The sequence below is a fragment of the Dendropsophus ebraccatus genome, chromosome 7 (genome assembly GCF_027789765.1).
Source record: "Dendropsophus ebraccatus isolate aDenEbr1 chromosome 7, aDenEbr1.pat, whole genome shotgun sequence".
Taxonomy (NCBI): domain Eukaryota; kingdom Metazoa; phylum Chordata; class Amphibia; order Anura; family Hylidae; genus Dendropsophus; species Dendropsophus ebraccatus.
In genome coordinates this window covers 101,060,806-101,084,362 of record NC_091460.1, presented here as the reverse complement: position 1 = coordinate 101,084,362, position 23,557 = coordinate 101,060,806, and the positions used below count along the sequence as shown (strand labels likewise).

Below are 23,557 nucleotides of genomic sequence, written 5' to 3'. Positions count from 1 at the left end.
TCATGGTGTGGCAGTATTATGTTATGGCATCATTGGTAATATCTTCCTGTTTTGTTCAGAGCAGTTTTGAGGTGATATGTAATCTCTGTATGGTGGTAGGAGGGTTATAAGAGGACTACTGGGGGGGGGGCAGCGCATGTCGAGGAGGGGGGGCACGGGGGGGGGGCAGCGCATGTCGATGAGGGGGGGCATGGGGGGGCAGCGCATGTCGAGGAGGGGGGGCATGGGGGGGCCCCAGACATGACTTTGCTTGGGGCCCCAGAAATGCCAAGACCGCCCCTGTACAGGACACCTGTACTAGGACACTAGACATATACTCATATACTTTAAAGTTATAGCTATGCCAACCACTAATAAACTGTCTTATAGATCCTAAGGAATGTAGCACTGGCAAGTTTCAATGCACAAATGGACAGTGTGTTCCATACAGCATGCATTGTGATGGAGACAATGACTGTGAAGATCATTCGGATGAAGTGAACTGCACTATCGCTAAACCTGAGCACTGTCAACGTGGGGATTTCAGATGTCAAAGTGGAGAATGTATCATAGAGGAATGGAAGTGTGATGATGCCAAAGACTGTAAGGATGGAAGTGATGAAAAGGTAGGTTGAAGGGTTAATCCAGTATTCGGTAAAATTATTAATAATGCTGCAGATAGGATTGCTTACTTATCAGCTTCAGTTGTAGAACCACTACAAAGCTATTTGTTTTGGGGGACCTAGTTCTGTATTTGGTAGTTTCACTTCCTGGTTAAAGGAAAAGTTTGGCAATAGCAAAAATGTCAGGCTGCAGGGGAGAAAACACTGGCTGCTGTGGCCCAGAGTTGCTAGGTGATAACAGGTGGGCTTCTGGTCTTCATGGAGGACTATGCTCCAGCTCATCGGGGATACAGCATCATAAGGGAATGGCAGTGTCATGTAGAGGCTTGTAACTGTGTGCCCCAGAGCCTCAATGACCTGAGGGCCGCCCTTCAAGAAGAATCGGGTGCCATGCCTCAGCAGACAATAAGGCGACTTGTGAACAGCAGGTGACAGTCGTTGGCTGTAATTGATGCTCAAGGGCACTTGACAAGTTATTGAGACAGTGACGTGTAATCTGCAACAATTTGTAGACATGCGGTCTAGCGTGCCCTGTTCCGCCCCCCCCCCCCCCCTCCTTCCCTCCTGGAAATGGCAACACTTTAATGCCCTGTAATGCAAGTAGCATGTATGAGACCACAGATTTAGGGCCCTATTCCACGGAGCGATAATCTGCCGAATCTGCCCGATTCGGCCGATTATTGCTCCATGGAATAGAGACCAGGATCAGCTGATGATCGTTAACGGCTGATCGTTGATATAGGTTAGGACCTATATTTGTCGGGCACTGACCACGCACCGCTACATGGAATAGCTGTGCGTGGCCGGCGACTGACTATATACATTACCTGTGCAGGGCTCTTCTGTTTCTCCCGAGTCCTGCGCGTCTCAGCTCAGGCCGCTTAGCCAATCACTGGGCGACGCGGTCCCGGCCAGTGATTGGCTGAGTGGCCTGTCAACCGAGACAGGCCGCCCTGACACTGGAGGAGTGCGCGGGACCCGGGAGAAGGAGCCCTGCACCATGCATAGGTAATGTATAATAGCTAAAGCTTTGGCTGTCCAGGCATGATGGGACTTGTAGTTTTGCAACAGCTGGAGGGCCTGAGTTTGACATCCCCTGGCCTCATGTGGGATCAATGGGTAATGAAGCTGAAAAATCATGAATGACCACCTACCAAGAATATATGTTGAATTTGATAATTGTTCTGTCCTTTTCTTTAGGGCTGTATACGGGAGAAGATATCCTGTGAGAAAAAACAATGGGCTTGTGCCAGTGAAGATCAGTGTGTTCCATTTTTCTGGAGATGTGATGGAAACAAGGACTGCAGAGATGGCAGTGATGAAGATGGATGTAATGTATTTTATTCTCTTGTAAATAGTGCAGTGTCTATGTACCGAAACTTGTAGGATAGATTTTATTTGTAGTACCTTATTATGTAGGTTGCTATCTTGCCTGAACAACAGCATTTAGTGACATGCTTTATGGTAAGCCTCATGATTATCTCCAGATAGAAAATATCCATTTCCAGCAGTTTCCTACTACTTCTCGGCAGACTGGATGGGGAATGTCTGCTTAGTTTTAAGCCTAGTGGTGAAAATGGAAACTGCAAGATTTTGGGATTGTTTTATAAAAGAACCAAAGCTATGTTCACCCAACATTTTTGAGGTGAAAATACGACCATATTTTGATAATTACAACAATAAAGAGCGGGATCGTTATTTATTGCCATAATTATTAAAATCGGGCATTATTTCAAACATTGTGTGAAAAACCACAATTTTAACCCCTTAACAAAGCCAATTTTCGTTTTTGCACTTTTGCTTTTTCCACTATGTTTAAAAGGCCATAGCGCTTGCATTTTTTCACCTAGAGACGTATATGAGCACTTATTTTTTTGCGTAACCAATTGTACTTTGCAATGACAGGCATTATTTTTCCATAACATATGCTATGAAACCGGAAAAAAAATCCATTGGCGCTGTCAAATTGAGAAAAGGAATTTGTTTTGATTTCGGGGAGTTTTGCATTTACGCCATTCGCCCTATGGTAAAACTGACTGGTTATGCATGTTCCTCAAGTCGTTATGATTACAACGATATGTAACATGTATAACTTTTATTTTATGTGAGGGCCTGTAAAAAATTCAAACCATGGTTAACAGATATATGTTCCTTAAAATCACTCAATTCCCAGGCTTATAACACTTTTATCCTTTGGTCTATGATATTTTTGCGCCATGATGCGTTCTTTCTATCTGTACCTTGATTGCGCATATACGTCTTTTTGATCACTTATTAAATTTTTTCTGGATTTGATGCGACAAAAAATGCGCATTTTTGCACTTTGGAATTTTTTTGCGCTTACGCAGTTTACCGTATGAGATCAGGAATGTGATTAATAGTTCGGGCGATTACACGCGTGGCGATATTAAATATGTTTATTTATTTGTTTATTTAAATTTATAAAATGGGAAAAGGGGGGTGATTTGGACTTTTAATAGGGGAGGGGATTTTTTATTAACAAAAAAACATTTTTACTTTTATTTTTACTGTAACTAGAAGTCCCCCTGGGGGACTTGTATATAAACAGCACTGATCTCTCATAGAGATCACTCATAGAGATCAATGCTGTGTATATACACAGCAAAGATCGATGAGATCGGTCATAGATTGCTATGGCCTGCTGCAGGCCATAGCAATCTATTGCCAAGCCGGGATCAGCGTCATTCCGACGCTGAGGCCCGACACGGGCAGAAGAACGGATCTCCCCCCGCCCCCCCCCCCCCCCCACGCGATCGCATCGTAGGAGGAGATCCGTCCCACTAGACACCAGGGATGTGAGGTCTGAAGCCTCTAAGTGCAGCTGTCAGGTTTGACAGCTGCACTTAGAGGCTTAATTGGCCTGCGCCGGCTAATAGAGGCACTGCCCGGGATCAGCGCCGTTCAGAGCGGGGTCCCCGCGGGACCCCGCTCTGAACACCCCCCGCGGCACCATGACGTATCAGATACGTCATGGGTCGCTAAGGGGTTAAAGAAAATAGAAAAATTTGACTTTAATGGGAAACAAATCTTAACTTGCTGATAGCCCCTTATTAGTGCACTGGATGCTGAGGACGAAGATGGGTGTTACCTCCCTCCTCTGTGCCGGTCCCACGCTGTTTGTTGGAGTAATCTTGGCTCCTGTGCACTGTTATGGTGCATTTACACAGAGATTTATCTGACAGATTTTTTTTAAGCCAAAGCCAGGAATAGATTTGAAAAGAGGAGAAATTCCAGTCTTTCCTTTATGACCTGTTCCCTGTTTATAGTCTGTTCCTGGCTTTGGCTTCAAAGATCTGTCAGATAAATCTCTGTATAAATGCAACATTAATTATCTGCCAGCTCCTTCTAATGATCAATGGAGGCAGCGGGCTGGAAGACTCAGCAGTGCTCCTAACAGTGCAGCGGTGCGAAGATTAGGGCCAGTTCACACCAAATAAACGTCGTAAATTCCCGCCGTGCTCAGTGTGCTGCTTTGAGCGAATAGGAGAGCGCGCGCTCGTCCGCTTCCTCTTCTCTCCGCTCAAAGAACTAACATGTTATCTGAGCGGAGAGTGGCGGCAGCGACAAGCGCGTGCCTTCTCATTCACTCAAAGCAGCACACTGACCAGAATGACCAGATGCTGCAATTAACTGACACAACCTTTCATCCTTATGCTGGGATCAGCCAAAAAATGCTACATAAAAACTGTCAAGTGGTTTCCTATTGATATCAGAAAAAAATGTATAATGGAAGTTTTCTGATGCACCTTTTTTAAATACTCTGCTTCAAGTTTTGAAGTGATTGCAAGTAGGTGGTTCCCCAGAATGACCAGATGCTGCAATTAACTGACACAACCTATCATCCTTATGTTGGGATCTACAGGTGGGCATACACCTTCAATAACAGTCAGCTGAATAATCATTCGGCTAAGTGTGCCTTTACAAAGAGACTTATCGGATAGATTTTTGGAGCCAAAGCCAGGAATGGTTTTGAAAAGATGAGAAATCTCAATTTTTCCTTGATGACCTGTTCCCTGTTCTATAGTCTGTTCCTGGCTTTGGCTTTAAAAATCTGTCAGATAAATATTTCTGTTTAAAAGCACCATAAGTTATCTTTCCTGTCTTCCCTATACATGGGATGCAGCACAGCTGAAAGTTTATATGTTGTCTATAGGAAGGAATGGGACTAGCCGCAGCCAGACCGCTTGGGTTTATTTCTCAGAGAACAAAGGGGTCTGTATTTGCAAATGGTTTTCCTGTTTGACTAATTTTTTTGGTTTAAAATGGCTTTATTACCTCCAAAATGGTTACTATTCACCAGGGGCGTAGCTAGGATTCATGGGGCCCCATAGCAAAAACTGTATGGGGGCCCCCCTCCCCTACTGTGTGTGTGTGTGTCAACAACAGTGACTGGCGGAGGAGAAAGCCAATGTCTGCTTGTTCTGTCCATCCACTGTATGTAACTATAACAGCCTTTTAGGAGCCTCATGGTTATATACATAGGTGCAGGAGCAGACTACCTTTTGCTTAACCCCTAATGTACTGCAGTGTGTAAGTGAGCCAGTATTCTTACATGCTGCAACACAAAAAAAGGGGTTAATGCAGAAGACAATTAGCCCTCTTCTTCAGTACTCCTGCACTGGTAACTCCTGACCTCTGCAGGAGTTTAGAGAACAGAGGTCAGAGGTTATCAAAGTAGTGAGGCAGAGAGCTAATTGTCTTTAGCAAATTAACCTTTTTTTTGTGTTGCAGCACGTAAGAGAACACTGGGTCACTTACACACTGCAGTACATAAGGGGTTAAAGGGGTAGTGCGGCGCTAAAAAATTATTTACAGAATAACACACATTAAAAAGTTATACAACTTTGTAATGTATGTTATGTATGTGAATCGCCCCCTTCCCCGAGTCCCACCACCCCCGCCCGTGTACCCGGAAGTGTGTGGTGCATTATACATTACCTGATCAGTGTTGAGCCCGTCCGCCATCTTGTGCCAAACGTCGTCCTCGGACGGCCGGCCGAATCCCTGCCGCCGTCCCCCCTCCGCTGGCGGACGGGCTCGACACGGATCAGGTAATGTATAATGCACCACACACTTCCGGGTACACGGGCGGGGGTGGTGGGACACGGGGAAGGGGGCGATTCACAGACATAACATACATTACAAAGTTGTATAACTTTGTAATGTGTGGTGTTCTGTGAATAATTTTTTAGCGCCGCACTACCCGTTTAAGCAAAAGGACACAGGAGGCTCCTATCTTCCCTGGGCCCCCTCCCTCCATGGGCCCCATAGCAACTGCCTTCCCTGCCTCTATGGTGGCTACACCACTGCTATTCAACCATTTCAGCCAAAAAATGCTACATAAAAACTGTCAAGTGGTTTCCTATTGATATCAGAAAAAAATGTATAATGGAAGTTTTCTGATGCACCTTTTGTTGCATACATTTCTACCACTGAAGAGGAAAAGGTAGGTTTAAAGTGACTCTGTACCCATAATCTGACCCCTCCAAGCCACTCAAACCTTGAGATAGCTGCTTTTATCCAAGATCTGTCCTGCGGTCCGTTTGGCAGGTGATGCAGTTATTGTCCCAAAAAAGAAATCCACACTAAACACAACTGTTATGGTGTGTATTTTTGGCAGATTTGTCAGAAGTTTATGGGTCTGATCTTCTTGCAGAGCTATCCATAGCAACATTAACCAGTGAAAACCTACCTTAAGGGGAACTATCAGCAGGTTTGTGCAAACAAAGATGTTAATTCCCCTTTTAAATTTATTTGTTTTTAGTGTTCATAACTTATTTTCCCCAGGGTAGCCTCTGATTTTTGGAGTACACTCTTGGCCACATTTTTGGATGTAGATCAGCTGCATCCATACCTGAACAATTAACTTTCAATAAGTGACATTTTAGATAAAGTATGGCAGGAATTCCTGTTTTCAATAGGCAAACATTGCACATGCTTTATGGCGCATTATATGCAAATAAATTGTACAAAAAAAAAATTCACCAGTTTACAGGAGAGGATTTACCTCTCCATTGCATGCACCACCATTAATATATCCTAAGAAAAACTTAACCTGTGTTCTGTGAAGTCTATATAGTAAGGATCGCCTCTCTCAAATTCAGGTGAGCCCAAAAAATGCAACAATCGCCAATACCAGTGTAAGAATTTTGACTGCATTCCTACTGAGGTTGTTTGTGATGGGAAGTCTGACTGCTCAGATGGTTCAGATGAAGGCGGAAAATGTCAAGTACCATGTGAAGGATGCTCTCATGCCTGCTATCTCTCTCCACTTGGTCCAGTAAGTGTCAGTTGTGTATATAACCATTCAAATCATAATGTTTGTTTTTATATTTTATTTATATATATTTTTTTTTTCCTTAATTGAAAACAAGCTACTATACAAGCTAATACAAAATAAATCCCCCAATGCTAAATGCATGTTTCTATGCAAAATCCATACAACTACAGGTTATGCACAGCTGCCTGGTCTCTGTCCCCCTGCTTTTCTATAGTTATAAATGGGTTTCCTGGTTTCATACCTGATGCTCGATTTACAGCTATAGAAGAGCAGGGCAGCTTAGCTCTTCATAACTTATTCATTGCTGCCTGTAGTGCTGAATAGCAGAACGAAGGTACTACTCAAATAGCCATTCATAGTGTAATATAACTTTACATAGCACTGGGAAAGGGCAGGCGGGTTGTGCAGGAGCTGCTCTATTCCCTTCTGCTGCCCGTGCTCTGCCGGGCCCTCAAGACGTTCTTCTACTCTGTTCTTACAACTTATTGCTACAACAATTGCTTCTGCCTGCAGTTACCAAAAGTATGTTTATTCTGTATTGCACTGAAGTTTCTACAAGTAAACTCTGGTTAAGTCAGTGGACTTTGGTCAATTAAGTCTTTCACCTATACACCTGTTCATACTTGGGTTATCCAAACCTCGAGCATAGTGCCAGTTTGTCCAGGGGTGTGTTCCACCACCACTTCTGTGCACCGTGCCCAAGGGACCCTACACCCACGCAGCAGCCACTGCACAGCTAGCCTGGCACACGGCAGTAAGACAGATATAGAATGGGGAAAAAAGGATATGACAACTGATGCATTTTTGTGACAAGTTAGTTTTTGTAGAAGGATACCAGACTGCCTTATGAACCCTATGCTAATCTGCTGTGATGTGTCCATAGTGCATGGAACGCTGAGAATGAAAGCTGTTTTCTTACCTTCATCCTCAGCGTGGTTTTCACAAAATCTTCACTTTACTCGTTATGTAAATTATGTAAATGAGGAGTGAATAAACACTGGAGTCACTGCAGACCGCTTTCTCAATATTCATGGGGCAGATTGGTGCACAGAGGGCGGTAGTGCTTTCCCCAGTGCACCAACCCGTTACTATAGATGCTCCTGTAAAAGGAGCAGCAAACGCCTGATTATTCGCTGATTTTTGTCTCTTGTGGCTGCTCAAGAATATCTATTTGGCTGCACATCTGTGTGTACAGATAATCATAAAGGATATACTGTACATGCAGGATATGTATAGATGTTCTGTCAGTTTCCAGCACATCAGCAGCAGCCTATACTTACCAGCCACGCTGCTTGTGATCTGGTATCTGTTTCCCCACCCTCTGCCTGCTGCTGTACTTTTAGGCTGCCGCCGCCTCTGGATGGTTAGCAGCCAGAGAAGGTGAAGCCTGAAGATACAGCTATTATGAGGACCAGAGAGCCAGATCGCAAGCAGCATGGCTGGTAACTAAAGAAACCTGCTGGTGGTCTGGAAACTGGCAAATGGATATAAACATATGTACATAGGATATACTGTGCATATAGGATATCTGTGCTTTCAGTTTCCTGGGCTGCATGAACGATACGATTGTTCAAGCAGCCCATCTGCTCGATTTTTAATCGAACCATGTTAAAGCACTGCAAACCAGTTTCTGATCTTACTGGTCTAAAAGGACCCTTAGTAAAAGTAGTGCCAAAGAGGAATGTAAGAAAACCACTTTAATTCTCAATGTAAACATAATAGTAAGTTGTACCTCCTATCCTGCTGTATCCTTTTTAGAGGTCTTTTCTGGTATTTAATGATGGGCATCGATATTTTGAGTAGTGGGGTATTGACACTATTTGCCCTGATTTGGGGTATTTTTTTTTATTTTTTTTATTAAGTTTGGTGTTTTTATATTTTCAGAAGTGTATGTGTGATAAAGGCTACAAGTTAAGTAGTAACAGGACTATCTGCATCGACATAAATGAATGCAAAGAAGAACCACCACTATGCAGCCAGTATTGCATTAATCTTAATGGCACATTCACCTGCACTTGTCATCCAGGTTATATACTGCAGCCAGATGGGCACCAATGTAAAGTAACAGGTAAACAAGTTGTTTCAGTTTCCTATATAAATCTCATCTTGTGGGCTCTTAAAGTGAGTCCTGGATGGACTCATACAGATGACTTGCATACAGTGATCAGTCAAAACTAAAGGTCGGCACAACCGGAGCATGTTTGAGTCGTACAGCGTTTGAAGTTGGATTCAGTCCTAGAGAACCCTGGAAAACATTGATAGTCATATGCCATAGGCTGCATCCAACTTGAGCTACCCTAATATTCAAATGCTGGATTTGGGCAGTTATGAACAGAAATGAGTGCAACTAGAGCATGCTCAAGGGTAAAATAACACAGATCTTCCTTTCTTCCCTCTCCTTAAAACATCTAATTTTTTTCCCTGCTGTAGGTTCAGAACCAGTTTTGCTGGTAGCAGTTCAGTTTGATCTTCTGTTGTACAAGCTGTGGACATTGGATGAGGATGTTCTTATGTCCACAGATAAGAGCTCAATGATCTTTTCAGTAGATTATGACATAATGGAGCAGAAAGTCTTCTGGGTGGACCTTAATGCTGAGAGCATAAAGTGGATTTCTATGGGCTCAAAATCAAAAGGCACTCTAGTTAAAGGTAAGAGCTTGTTTATAGGTGCCAATAGCACCTATAAACTATCCTTCAAAAAGTAATGTGTGAAGCGTAGTAGTGTAAGACTTTGGGGAAGGTTTATTACTTTGGTTGCTATGGACAACTGGACCTCAGTTCCTTGGCTTGAGCCTATTGCAGCTTTTCTTTTTCGGAGGCTTTTTAAAAAATGAAGCCTGAAATCTGATTGGCTGTGGGAAACTGCTCCACTGCTCCCTTACACAAGGTTTTATAAATCGCCCATATATTCTGTACTGCAGGAATCAAATCTGATGGCATAGCTGTTGACTGGGTTGGCCGTAACCTATACTGGACAGATGGAATAGCTGGGCAGATCCTTGCAACAGCGCTCAATACATCTTGGAAGGGCTTCCCTGAATATACAATTGTACTGGATGAAGATCTGGATCAACCACGCTCTTTGGTCTTACAGCCACTTAGTGGGTAAGTTATATGGCAGGTTTTCACGGGTGGTTCCCTATTTCTTTTTAGTTTCTCCTCCCCCCCACCCCCCCCCAAATCAACTGGTGGCAAAGTTTTTATGTAGATTTGTAATTTACTTCTATTTAAAAATCTCTAGTCTTCCAATACTTATCAGCTGCTGTATGTCCTACAGGAAGTATTTTCCAGTCTGACAGTGCTCTCTGCTGCCACCTTTGTCCATGTCAGGAACTGTCCAGAGCAGGAGAGGTTTTCTATGGGAATTTGCTGCTGCTTCTGACAGTTCATGACATGGACAGAGGTGGCAGCAGAGCACTGTGTCAGACTGGAAAGAATACGCCACATCCTACAGGACAAACAGCGGTACTGGAAGACTGGAATTTTTACATAGAAGTAAATTAAAAGTCTAACTTTGTAACAAAAGTTTATTTGAAAGATTTTTTTCAAAATCCCCCCCCCCCCCCCCCCCCCCCCTTGCTGTCAAGAGACCTGGCACCTTCATACTTGGAGCCCAGTTATCAAGGATCTCTACGTTCCATATTCTGGCTGGTGCTGCATTTAAGGGTCCAATTTGCACAAGACTTGTAACTAGGCCTCCGCTATTAAAATAAAACGCTCAGAATGGTCCAGCATATTAGGTTTTATTTATTATGATGAGAAACCTACTTACTGTGTGAAAATGCTGTTCTTACTTGCAGGCTCATGTACTGGTGTGAAATTGGAGTGCGGCCACAAATTGAGTGTGCTGGCATGGATGGTAGTCAAAGAAGAGTTCTGATAGCTGAGCAACTTGGTTGGCCAACTGGATTAGCGCTTGACCTGTTAAGTTGGAGAATTTATTGGTCTGATGATAAGCTTCACTCAATCGGTTCAGCTAGCTTGGATGGCACTGATATTAAGGTAGCAAATATGGTGTTTGTTAATTTATTTACTGTTACTAGACTCAGCCTGAGGCAAAGAGCTGATCTCTCTGATCAATGCTATCCAAAGGCCCTCCCCCAATAAGTTGAAATCTCCTCCATTTTCCCATTATTCCCTTTTTACAAATAATAGTATTTGGACTGACCTATAGAACATGTCAGTTTTAATATAAAGTGCATTGCATAAAATTTGTATTTTTGATATGCATTTTGTGGTAAATTTTTTTTAAAGGGTTCCTTACAAAATACTTCCTGGACAAAAGAAGTCCCTATGTCGCCCTGTAGATGGGGGGGGGGGGAGAGAATAAGAGCACTGAGAAGGCAGGAAGGAGAAACAAAAATGCAAATTTAACACCCCTTTGGGCCAACCTCTGTAGGCAGGGTGTATAGTAATGTAGTTCTCACTTCACTATAGCGCAGTGCCTCCACCTAAATCTTGACTGCAGCTCTTTTGGTACACAGTAAGTTGTCTTCCTTCCGCAGGGATCGACTTGGGAAAACCCTGCCCAGCTCAAGTACACACTCACTCCAGAGAAGGGACAACAGATTAAAAGATTTAATAAGGGAAAGGGGGACCACAGGAAGACATTGTCAAGATAAAGTAATAAACCGGTATTAAACAGATTATGACTCAAACACAAAACTTCCAACTACTAACAACCCCGCAGAGTCTCTGGTAAAATGTCAAATAGCACACTTGTCCTCACTATCTACTCCTATGACTCTTATATAGTCTGCTGGCCAGCAGTTAGCTCAGTCTCGGTTTGGGCCCAGTTGCTGCGGAACTCAGCACGCATGGATGCGGTGGTGCCCTTAACTGTCCTGAGTGAAACTCCAGGAGCTTGGGGGCTGTCAGGTCACCAGCCTTCAGACACATAGCAAAGAACCCTGTTGCTGTGTAAAGATGATATAGCTGCTGGGCTCTCTCTCTTCTGACTGCAGGATGTGGTCTCTTGGCTGCAACAGCCCTTCTCTCCTGTCTGCATGGAAGTAGCATTTGCTCTTGCCTCAGTTTCTCTGTGCCATGCTTATCTCCCTAAGATGCAGTCTGTCTCTCTTCCTTCTCCTGCCTTATTTCACCATTCCCTCCTCAGCCCAGCTCCTCGCCCTGGGGTAAAACTGACTTGTTATATATGTTCCTCAAGTCGTTACAATTACATTGATATGTAACATGTATACCTTTCATTGTATCTGATGGCCTGTAAAAAATTCAAACCGTTGTTAACAAATATATGTTCCTTAAAATCGCTCCATTCCCATGCTTATAGCGCTTTTGTCCTTTGGTCTATGGGGCTGTGTGAGGTGTCATTTTTTTGCGCCATGATATGTTCTTTCTATCGGTACCTTGATTGCGCATATGCGACTTTTTGATCGCTTTTTATTACAATTTTTCGGGATTTAATGCAACCAAAAATGCGCACTTTGCACTTTGGGATTTTTTTTGTCGCTTACGCAGTTTACCCTGCGAGATTAGGAATGTGATTAATAGTTTGGGCGATTAGGTACGCGGCGATACCAAACATGTTTGTTTTTATTTAGAACATGGGAAAAGGGGGGTGATTCAAACTTTATTAGGGGAGGGGGCTTTTTATTAACACTTTTTTTTTTTTTTTTTTTTTTTTTTTCTTTTACACTTGTACTAGAAGTCCCCAATGGGGGCTTCTAGTATAAGTACTCTGATCTCTCATACAGATCTATGCTGCATAGATCGATGAGATAGGCACATTGATTGCTTTCGGCTGCTGCAGCCGAAAGCAATCGAGTGCAGTCGGGATCAGTGCCATTACGGCGCAGACCCCGGACGGGGTAAGATGTGTGGAGCGATCCACCCCACTAGACACCAGGGAACGGCTGCATCAAGTAATCAGATGCAGCTGTCGACTTTGACAGCTGCATCCGATTATTTATTAACGGGCACTGCGATTGGCCCGTGCCCGCTAATAGCCGTGGTCCCGGGCTACGAGCGGCACCCGGGACAGCGCAGCTCCGCTCTGAACACATGGAGGCGGCCCTGGACGTATGGGTATTCTGGCACTGTGAAATGTTTATCCCCTTCACGTCAGCTATAGTTAGATACGTTCCTACTACTGGCATGAAGAGGTGTTGTGTATGGAGCTGCTTTAGTGTGATCAGCCCCACACAAACAGCTGCCTGCCATTAAACACCTTAAATACCACAGTCTATAGCCATTTCAGTGTTTAGGGAGTCAACAGTCTAAGTACTGTTCACTGATCACTTTCCCTGACAGGCAGAGTTATAATACTTACCTCTGTCCTTTTGAATCCACAATCTTCACAGTCTGCTTTAGGCAGACTCTACATGCAGGTCAGATTAATTGAAATGATTGAACATTTCTATTCATGTCAATATGATAGCAATAAAAACGTACAGTAGATCATTGCACAAAAAAAATCACACCCCTAACCAGCCCTGTAGATGGAAAAATAAAGGCGCTATAGCTTTTGGAAGGCAAGGAGGAACATTGCTTCATTGTGACCTGGACATCTGTGCATCAATGATGTTTCGTCGTGAAAGGGTCAATATGATGCTGCAGTTATATGCAACATAAACCTCTTATACTTTGCAGCTTCAAGCTCCACTGGTGTCCTCCTGTGGTGTCTCTGGGTTTACTGCTGCGGTCACCACTTCTAAGACTAGCTACCCTGTCAATGAGTGCTGAGGCTGGAAGATGGGACAGCCCTGTGGCCTGTGAATGGCTGAGCAAGCGGTCATGGGGGACCCAAAAATTCCACAGGAGAACTTTTTTTTTTTTTTTTTTTTTTATGCCGGTATATAGCATAAAGTGCCAGCGTACCCCTTTAAATGGTTAATGTTGGTTGAATAATTAATCTGACATCAGCTGAGTGTCCAAATCTCATGAGAGAATACAGGTCTATCAGCCCCAAATCGAATATACAGTGAAGGAAATAATTGATCCCTTGCTGATTTTGTAAGTTTGGCCACTGACAAAGACAGTCTATAATTTTAAGGATAGGTTAATTTTTACCCCCGCATCTCCTGTCTTGGAGAGTCACCTTTTTGGTTGCAGTTATGTCCATCCGTAGGGTGACAGAATCGATGGCTCTTGTCGCTCCCCCCATCTTGTTCTTCACAAGGACAAGGTAGTGTTACACACTCTTCCCTCCTTTCCTAATGTTGTCTCTGCATTTCACACTGAGGACATAGTCCTTTCCTTTTTCCCAGCGCCTTTCCATTATAGGGAATATTCCCTGCTTTTGTTTGCACCTTGTACGGGCCATCCAAATAAACCTGTCCATCATGGCTTCCTTCCACCGCTCTGACTCATAGTTCGTTCTGATGGGTCCATGCAAAGGGCTTGCTTTGTTCCGGTGGGCCCGCCCATTGGGGGTTGATCAGGGCAGCAATCTCAAAGGAGGCCTAGTGTGTCTGTAGTAGGGCTCCTCCCTTTCAGGGCACTGCTCATTCTACCCAGACACTGGGGGCCTTTTGGGCAGTTCGCCATCAGGCCTCAGTATCCCAGGTCTGCAAGGCTGGCACATGGGCTTCGCTCCACATTTTTCCAAGTTCTACCAGGTCCATATCTTGGCTTCCTCCAATGCCAGTCTGTGCTGTAAGCTCCTTCTCACCCAGTGTCTGCTTAATGGTTTTGTAGCCCTTTCCAGCCTTGTGCGGGTCTATGATCTTATCCCTGACATTTTCAGAAATTTTTTGTCTTGCCCAAGTTGTAGAGGTTAGTCTGAGTCTGTGGATAGGAGCTTTTAATACAAGTGACTCTATATTTTACAGCTGTCTTTAAAGGACAAGTCTGGCGAAAATTTTTATTAGTGTTGCATTGCCCCCCAAATGTGATACACTTATAACAAGAAATGCATATAAAGTACTTTTTTTTCCCTGCTCTTACTACTGCATCAAGGCTTCACTTTCTGGATAAAATGGTGATGTCACGACCTGACTCCTAGAGCTGTGCGCTGCTGCAGAGGATGATGGCAGGGGGACACTTGAGCATCCCTCTGCCATAATCCTCTCCAGAAACCAGAGCCCACACAGCAATGGGAGTCAGGTCGTGACATCACTATTTTATCCAGGAAGTGCAGTAGTAAATAGAGGGGGGGGGGGGGGGGAAGCACTTTATAAGCCTTTTCCATAATAAGTGTATGTTGGTGTTTTGTATAACTTTTGGGGGGCCAAACAATACTTTAATAAAAATTTTCGCTGGACTTTTCCTTTTAAAGGGGTTATCCAGCGCTACAAAAACATGGCCACTTTTCTCCCTCTTTTGTCTCCAGATTGGGTGGGGTTTCAAACTGTTCCATTGATATAAATGGAGCTTAATTGCAAACCACTCCTGAACTGGAGACACAAGAGGGGGGAAAAGTTGGCCTTGTTTTTGTAGCGCTGGATAACCCCTTTAATGCAGGTAACAAGTTGATTAGGAGCGTCTATGGGTGCCTTTTGAAAGAGATTTATCTGACAGATTTTTGAAGCCAAAGCCAGGAATGGATTTGAATCTTTTGCCACTTGTTCTGTTCATAGTCTGTTCCTGGCTATGGCTTCGAAAATCTGTCAGATAAATCTGTGTAAAGGCACCCTAAATCTGTGTAAAGGCACCCTAACTGGTCTGTAGGAGCCAGTTAGGATTAATGGTTGCAAAATGACAACATTAAGACAACGTGATTTTTTTTTTTTTTTTTTTTTCTGGATTTTATTTTGATATTCTATCTTGCTGTTAAAATTAACCTACCCTTAAAATTATAAACTGTTCATGTCTGTCAGTGGGCAAATTTACAAAATCAGCAAGGGGTCAAACTATTTAATTCTCTGTACAGTATCTGAAGAGGAAAGGATTACATTAGCTGGTCTACACTAAACTTATTTTATTTAGATTAAGAATATTTAGTGTGTGTGATCCTCTTTACACTAATGTGTGTTTTTGTGTGTTTTTTCTTTTTAAATATTAGGTGATTCAACTAAAAAACATTCAAAGTCCTTTCGCCTTAACAGTGTTTGAGGATGAGATATACTGGTCTGAAATAAAGGCGAGAACTGTGCAAAAAATAAACAAGAAATCTGGCAAGAACTTATCTGTTTTAATAAAGCGACATGGACAACCTTATGGACTTAAGGTACTTATAATACTAGGAGATTTTACTGTCTAGTGGATATAAAAAGTCTACATATCCTGCTAAAATGCCAGGTTTTTGCCAAAATAGACTAATGACAGATTTATTTCTGTCTTCTTCATTCTGCACAATTCCATTTGAAAAGCTTTCTAGACTGTTAGGTGGATGTTGCATATAGGATTAATCCAAAAGGTAGAGGCAACTATAGATTAGTTCCCAGCATGTATTACTGGAATGGAGCAGAGCTAGGATGTCTGCCAGTAGTATACCGTTAGGGTGCGTTTACACAAAGATTTATCTGACAGATTTTGGAAGCCAAAGCCAGGAATGGATTTAAAAAGAGGATAGAACCCAGTCTTTCCTTTATGGCCTGATCCCTGTTTATAGTCTGCTCCTGGTTTTGGCTTCAAAGATGTCAGATTGTAAACGCACCATTACTTTCTTACATCTCGGAGTGCAGCACATGCCCCTTTTCTGCTATGCAGTGAACTGCTTTCTGTATATATTTTTTTTAGTAGATAAAGCTAGCGAATTATGACATTTTCTATTACTCTAGGCAATAAGCAACACTTGTAGTTATAAGGTTACTTATCTGTATAACCTAGAAATGGACGTTTCATCGACCATTTTTAACGTGGTATCTAAAATGCAAGATAGACAAAAATCTGTCTGGTGCAAATAACCTTTATAAAGTGCCAAAGCTTATACACAACATCTAAGAAGCTTTATCTCATGAGTTATAGAGATGGCTGCTATGGGTTCTCAATTTTTAATAGTCTGTTGTAGAATCTTTATTTTTTTTTCTTTATTTTCAGATGATGCATGCAGTTTTACAGCCAACAGCAGACAATCCTTGTAGAAAACGGAACTGTTCTCACGTGTGTCTGATTGGCCCTGGACTAAATGCAAGCTGCTCATGTCCCACAGGACTTGTGCTTTCGAGCAATTTGTTTAGTTGTGTTCAACTTAAGGATTTGCCTTTTCTTCTAATCGTGATGTCGTCATTAGTCAATCAGGTATACTAGATATAAGTTAAATTAAATACGTTACTGCGAATGACAGTAATGCCACATCAAAAGCTACTGATCACAGCAGGTTTCAGGAGTGAGACCTGATGCGGTCTCAATATGTAGATGTTGAGTGCGCTGTGGTTCACTTCTCTCTCCCACTGTCAATCAAATCCAATTTGTTTGCTTCATTAGAGTGCATGGAGTGAACTGCCCTGCTAGCCACAGTGTGGAATGCACTTACTGGCGCTCTTTTTGCAGTGTTATCTTGAATTTGCAGCAGGTCCCAGTAGTGAGATCAGTAATGGTGCATTCACACAGATTTATCTGACAGATGTTTTGAAGCCAAAGCCAGGAACAGACTATAGAGAACAAGTCTTAAGGAGAAGACTGAGCTTTCTCCCCTTTTCAAATCCATTCCAGACTTTGGCTTCAAAAATCTGTCATAAATCTGTGTAAATGCACCGAAACTCTGGTGTAAACGATTACTGTCACTTGCTGTAACCTCTGACTTGTTTGGTCATCTCTAACTTTCCATTTTACTTTAAAGGGTTTAATCAGATTTACTTTCATGTCATATTAGTCATGTTAACGGACAAAAATCCGCAGTGTGGTCTTGCCTTCACGAGGATGCCCACTTCTAGGGAAAGAAGCAATAATCCTTAAAGCACACCTGTCATTATGATTCCTTACCCAATCGGTGTGCATTCGCTCCTGCCACCAGAAAATACAACCATGCTGGATTAGATCTGTGCATAAGCCATATTCTGATCAAATAGGGCTATGGCATGGAAGTGACCCGGAATAGTTGTGTCTGATGACTCAAACTTCCAGTGGTTGGGCTTTAACTTTCTCTATTCGTAGATAGTTTGAAACCTACCGTAGATTGGAAAGTTGTTTAACAAAACATGGTTTAACCACCTAACACCTTTAGGCTGTGTTCACATTTTGTTTTTGTTCCGTTTCCATAATTGGAACCTAAACTGTCTGCTGTACCTGGAGATACTGATCACATTGCAGAACTTTGATACTGTTGCTTTACTATGTATTACCAACCGCTGCTCATTAGACTCAATCTGAAAACGTATGCGCTTTGTCAATGAATTTCTATGCCTCTAGACAAATATAGAAACATGGCCTTAGAGGTGTGGATTTTATAGGTGTTTTGCCCACTGTCTAGTTTCATCAACTTTAAAAGAATCAGTCACCGTTCCAGTCAGGGGCGTAGCTAATGTCTCTTGGGCCCTGGTGCAAGAGGTCAACTTGGGGGCCCCCCCCCTTCCTCGATACTATCTGGGTGTGTGTGTGCGTGCATGTGCTGGTCTTTTAATTCTGGCCTCCAGTCTGAGCAGCAGGGACAGATCCTCCAGCAGGCGCGATTATGTCTTGGCTTCTGAAACACTGCTGGGTGAGGTCGGGGTGGGGGGGACTTAGGCAGGCGGCACAGATAGGGGAGGGCAGTGGTGCAGTGCTGAATGGGGCCTTGGGGGAGGGGTGAGTGAGGTGGAAAGGGGTTGGTGGGCCTGGTCGCAGCAGCAACCACTGCCACCACTATAACTACGCCACTGTGCTGTATCATAATTACGATGCAGCGAGCTCCCGAATGGCCAGAGATGTATTCAGTCCATTAAATGCAGCCGGCATACAGACTGTTTTTACAGATGATCACAGTGGGGGAGATTTATGAAAGGGTGTAAATATACACCTGGTGTAAACTGTCTACAGCAACCAATCACAGCTCAGCTTTCAGCTCTGGTAAAATAGAAGAGGAGCTGTGATTGGTTGCTGGGGGCAGTTTACACCAGGTGTATATTTACACCCTTTCATAAATCTCCCCCAGTGTGTTGAATGGATTAATGAACCAGTCATTAAGGCATCATTTCCAGTAACTCCTGACACAACCACAGACGTGTCAAAAAGTACTGATCACTCCTGAGACCAACTGTGATCCAGCAATGCAGCTAGGAATGTTTCACTTTCTGGCTTACAGTAAAATTCAACTTGTTCACATGGAGTGTATGGAACTAACTCATGTCCGTACTGGAGCTCACTGCTACGCACTACCCCTGGCTGTATCTTGGTTATTGCAATACATCTCACTCCTGTGATTCACAACTATACATGTCTGAGGACGTGTCAAAAGTGAGTAGAAATAGAAGTTATTAGAGATGAGTAAACATGCCAAAAGTTTGGTTGCACAAGAATCTGCATCTGTGGTGTCTAACCGCTGGGATGATGTTATGCTGGTGGTTAGAATATAGCTCAGCCAGTGATGGTAGTCGTAACACCAGTGCTAACTCTGTACACAGGTGTGATGGTATACCTGCTTTGTTTAGTGGCTGACTATATTGTTCCCCAATGGTCTGTGACCTGCTGGGTTCTGATGGGTCCCTTGGGCTCTTGTCAGTCGTCCGTAGTGGGAAGATGAGTCACCCAGATTGTCGGTACCGCCACCCACAGAAAGGTGAAAATTACCCAAAGATGGTGTAGACGGTGTGTGTAGGTGCTGGTGCAATGAACACTGATTTCCAGTAAAATAAAGTGGTTTTACTAAGTCTCTTGCAATACAGGATAGCTTTTCAATAGGTAACTTCTGTGATGGACTTTAACTCACTGAATCTGTGCTGGGAGTCTGGGAGATGCTTAAGTGCTGAGGTAGAGTATCAGTGCTGGCTTAGTTTAGTGTTGAGAAGAGTAGAGGAGTTTAGATTAGTTTGTTGGGAGAGCCCCAACCCAGTGTTGTAATGTGCCCTGCCAGAACTTGAGAGAAGAACACTTGAGAAGAGAATACTTGGGCCCATGTTTCGACCTTATTGCCGCTAAACCACTTTGTGCCCTGCAGAGTTGGGGTACCTATCCTACAAAGGTGACACGAGCCCCAGACTGTTACCTGGGCTAAGCTAAGTGTCAGAGCGTGTACTGGTTTCACCTGTGCTGCGAGAGAGAGTATGTAGACTTGGGTTACGGTTTCTTTGCTCTATCCGGTCAATTCCTCTGTCTTTAGGATACCGCCCCGCCATTTTACGAGAGGTTCACGCCGTGGGCTGGGGTGATCTGACTTGTCCTCCTTAACACTGCAGTGTCTGTAGTTATAGCTTTTAGAGAGTCTGTGTTCTTCATACACGTGTCTGACTACTGACACAGCTGGTCTGTCCTGGACAGGGAACCTCGCAGAGCAAGGCCCTGGCTAAGTGCGGCAAGGATGCTTGGCCTGTGAGTGTCCTACTTCTTGGAGAATCAGAAGGAAACTGAAACTAAGTGACTAACTCTTTACTTCCTACAGGGTGTGTAAGTCACTTAGGGAGAGGAAGTTAAGTCCCTGTGAGTGGTGCAGAGTGTGCAGAGAGAGGAGAATAGAGACAGGTAGAAGAGAGAGTATCTCCTATTGGTCCACAGAATCAGATAAGAAAAAAACAGTAACCTTTTAATGATTACAGCTGTGCAATACATACAAAGTTATACATAATGACATCTGGTGGCGAAAGTCATATACAACCTCATAAGCACTTTACTTTGGAGAACAAGGCTTTTCCGACTGGTGTCAAACGAGACACCACACATCCATGTTTTCAAAGCTGCAGGATAGAGATGAGCAAACCTAGAGCATGCTCGAGTTCATCCGAACCTGAACGTTCGGCATTTGATTAGCGGTGGCTGTTGAAGGTTGATAAAGCTCCTAAGGTTGTCTGGAAAACACTGATACAGCCAATGACTATATCCATGTTTTCCACATAGCCTTAGGGCTTTATCCAACTTCAGCAGCCACCGCTAATCAAATGCTGAACGCTCTGGTTCAGATAAACTCGAGCATGCTCGAGGTTCGCTCATCCCTACTGCAGGATGCAAATTGTTTGGGTTTGTGCAAAACAAGTTTTGCCAAGTTTGCTGATCTCTAAGTTATGCATTAGGAGCATGACCTGATGTGGAATGGCCCCTGACCGTTCAGGAGCTTGCCAAAGTACACAAAACTATAGTTTGCCCCTGGCCCTTCTAAATGATTTTTTGGGTACGGTTAACCATTTTCATGCCAGTGAGTGTAAAGGCTGCTTACCATGATCTGCATTGTAAAACAAGGTACACTGCACAGAAATAAGCAATTTAAGCAAATAAGTAGGCCTAAACAAGATGGCTACAGGCATGCATGATCAATACTTTTTATCAAGTTAGGTCAATATTAGAGATGAGCGAACCTCGAGCATGCTCAAGTCAATCCAAACCCGAACTTTCGGCATTTGAATAGCGGTGGCTGCTGAACTTGGATAAAGCCCTAAGGCTCTGTGGAAAACATGGATATAGTCATTGGCTGTATCCATGTTTTCCAGACAACCTTAGAGCTTTATCCAAGTTCAGCAGCCCCAGCTAATCAAATACCAAACGTTCGGGTTTAGATCGACCCGAACCCGGTTCGCTCATCTCTAGTCAATACGAATGTGACCTGATCCACTGATAAACTAACTTTTTCCTTTGGTTGATACTTGGTCTTTATTCCGAAGTGTATTTTAAAGCTACTAAATAAGGATTCCAAAGGATCAGGTTGCTAAAATAAAGTAGTACAATAACGCCTGTAAAACTTGCCTAACCTAGTATTCTGCTGCCCTCAGGTTGATCTGCATAAACTTGACTCTGCGGACGAGAAGGTTCTTACAAAACATCAGATTGCAAGTCTGACCAATAACCAGATCTCTTCTATTGACTACATTGTACAAGACCGATCTCTTGTTTTTGCTGTTAAACACGGTGGATATATAGCCTCAACGAAAATTAAAGATTCTGATTCGAAAGACTGGAAGAAAGTTGTTCTTGTTGATGACAGTGTGACCTCAATCGCTGTGGACTGGGTAACTGGAAATATCTTCTGGATTAGCACATCCAAGCCATCCATCCAAGTAGCAACTTCAAATGGCATGTATAAAACGGAAGTGTTAAATGAGGACTTGTATAAGCCGTCCTGCCTGGCACTTTACCCATCTATTGGCCTGATGTGCTATTTCGATGCAGGACTAGAAAGTAAAAAAAACAGTGTAAAGATAGAATGTGCAAATATGGATGGCACCAACCGCAGAGTGCTGTGGAGGAAGAGCAAAGCTGTGGTAGGGCTGACATTTGCAGACTCTGGGACCAGACTTTATTGGGCTGATAGAGGTAACTCTTCATGCATTTAAATATATATCCCCCCCCCCCCCCCTTGATGCAATAGTCTCGCTGCATCAGGGGAAAGGAGAAGTTTAGTTATTTGTTAAAATCTGCATAGTTTTTGTTCCAACTATAGGCACTTAAAGGGGTACTCCTGAGATTTTTTTTTTTTTTTAATTAATGTCAGGTTTTATATATTGTAAATTGTCTATTTAAAAATCTCTAGTCTTGCAGTACTTATCAGCTGCTGTATGTCCTATTCTTTCCAGTCTGACTGTACTCTCTGGGAGCACTGGGACTGGAAAGAATACTCCACGTCTTGCAGGATATACAGCAGCTGATAAGTACAAAGACTGGAGATTTTCAAAGTAGTAAAGTATAAGAAAATTACAAATCTACATTACTTTCTGACACCAGAAGGAAAAATGTATGCCAATCTATTGGAGTATCCCTTATAACTTTTATAAGGGTTTACTGTAGGGTAATAAACTTTACTTTGATTTGTTCCAGGATATGGTACAATTGAATCAATTAAAGTGGATGGATCAAGTTACAAGCTGGTTCGGAGTGGGCTGCATGGTGTGAACACCTTCACAACTGTGGATGGTGTAGTATTCTGGACAACGTTTGATAATGGTATGCTTATTTCCAGTACTGTCCACTGTTCAGTCAAATTAGTATAGATGTGGAAATTCGGCATGAGCACCTATTCATGCTATGTATTAAAGTGGTAACAATATAGTTTAAAAATGGCTATGTCATCCACTGCAATAGCCAGCTGAGCCATCTTTCTCCGGAGTTTGCCCATGTTATTACCAGTTATGTCTTGTTAGCCATTTTTATTTATTTTACCTTTTATAGGTACTGGAAGAGTTTGGTTTAGTAAAATTGGTACAATTGAAAATAAAGCTTTTGAAATGAAGCAAAAAGTGACTGATATAAAGGTATATAGCAGACCAGCTCAGCAAGGTAAGTTATGATCTCAACAATAAAAGTTGCAATTAAAGGGGATCTGTCAGCAGGAAAGCGGGGTTCTAGGCATATCTTTACTTTTTTTACATTTCCATAGTACTACAAGCCATTTCTTAATAAGTAAATAAGACTTAAGTGCCCCGGGGGGTGTTCTCCGCTAGCCAGCCCATGTCATCTGCCCCCATGCCCACATGCATGCATGCATGCATGACAGTTTTGCACTGGGGTAGTTTAAAAGAAGAGCTTGCCAACCCTGGGTCTTCAGGACCATATAAGAAAAGAAATGTTAATCTGAGGCTCTTCACCTGGGTATATTAAAGGGATACTCCAGCAAAAATCTTTTCATTCTAAGTCAACTGATGTCAGGGACTTATGTCAGGGACTTATAGATTTGTAACTAACTTATAACTGTAAACAT

The 23,557-nt window shown here is 43.0% G+C and overlaps 1 protein-coding gene across 2 annotated transcripts in view; it reads left to right on the top strand.

The window, feature by feature from the left end:
• LOC138796928 (very low-density lipoprotein receptor-like) overlaps positions 1-23,557 on the top strand; it is a 51,982-nt gene that overhangs the window by 13,561 nt on the left and 14,864 nt on the right. For both annotated transcript variants that reach the window (XM_069976671.1, XM_069976672.1), the window contains 12 exons: positions 370-605; positions 1,803-1,932; positions 6,728-6,903; positions 8,788-8,971; positions 9,334-9,552; positions 9,825-10,008; positions 10,704-10,905; positions 15,866-16,030; positions 16,843-17,043; positions 21,636-22,176; positions 22,678-22,803; positions 23,029-23,136. In XM_069976671.1, the coding sequence (XP_069832772.1) occupies positions 370-605; positions 1,803-1,932; positions 6,728-6,903; positions 8,788-8,971; positions 9,334-9,552; positions 9,825-10,008; positions 10,704-10,905; positions 15,866-16,030; positions 16,843-17,043; positions 21,636-22,176; positions 22,678-22,803; positions 23,029-23,136 (2,472 nt within the window). The remainder of the gene's footprint in view (positions 1-369; positions 606-1,802; positions 1,933-6,727; positions 6,904-8,787; positions 8,972-9,333; positions 9,553-9,824; positions 10,009-10,703; positions 10,906-15,865; positions 16,031-16,842; positions 17,044-21,635; positions 22,177-22,677; positions 22,804-23,028; positions 23,137-23,557) is intronic.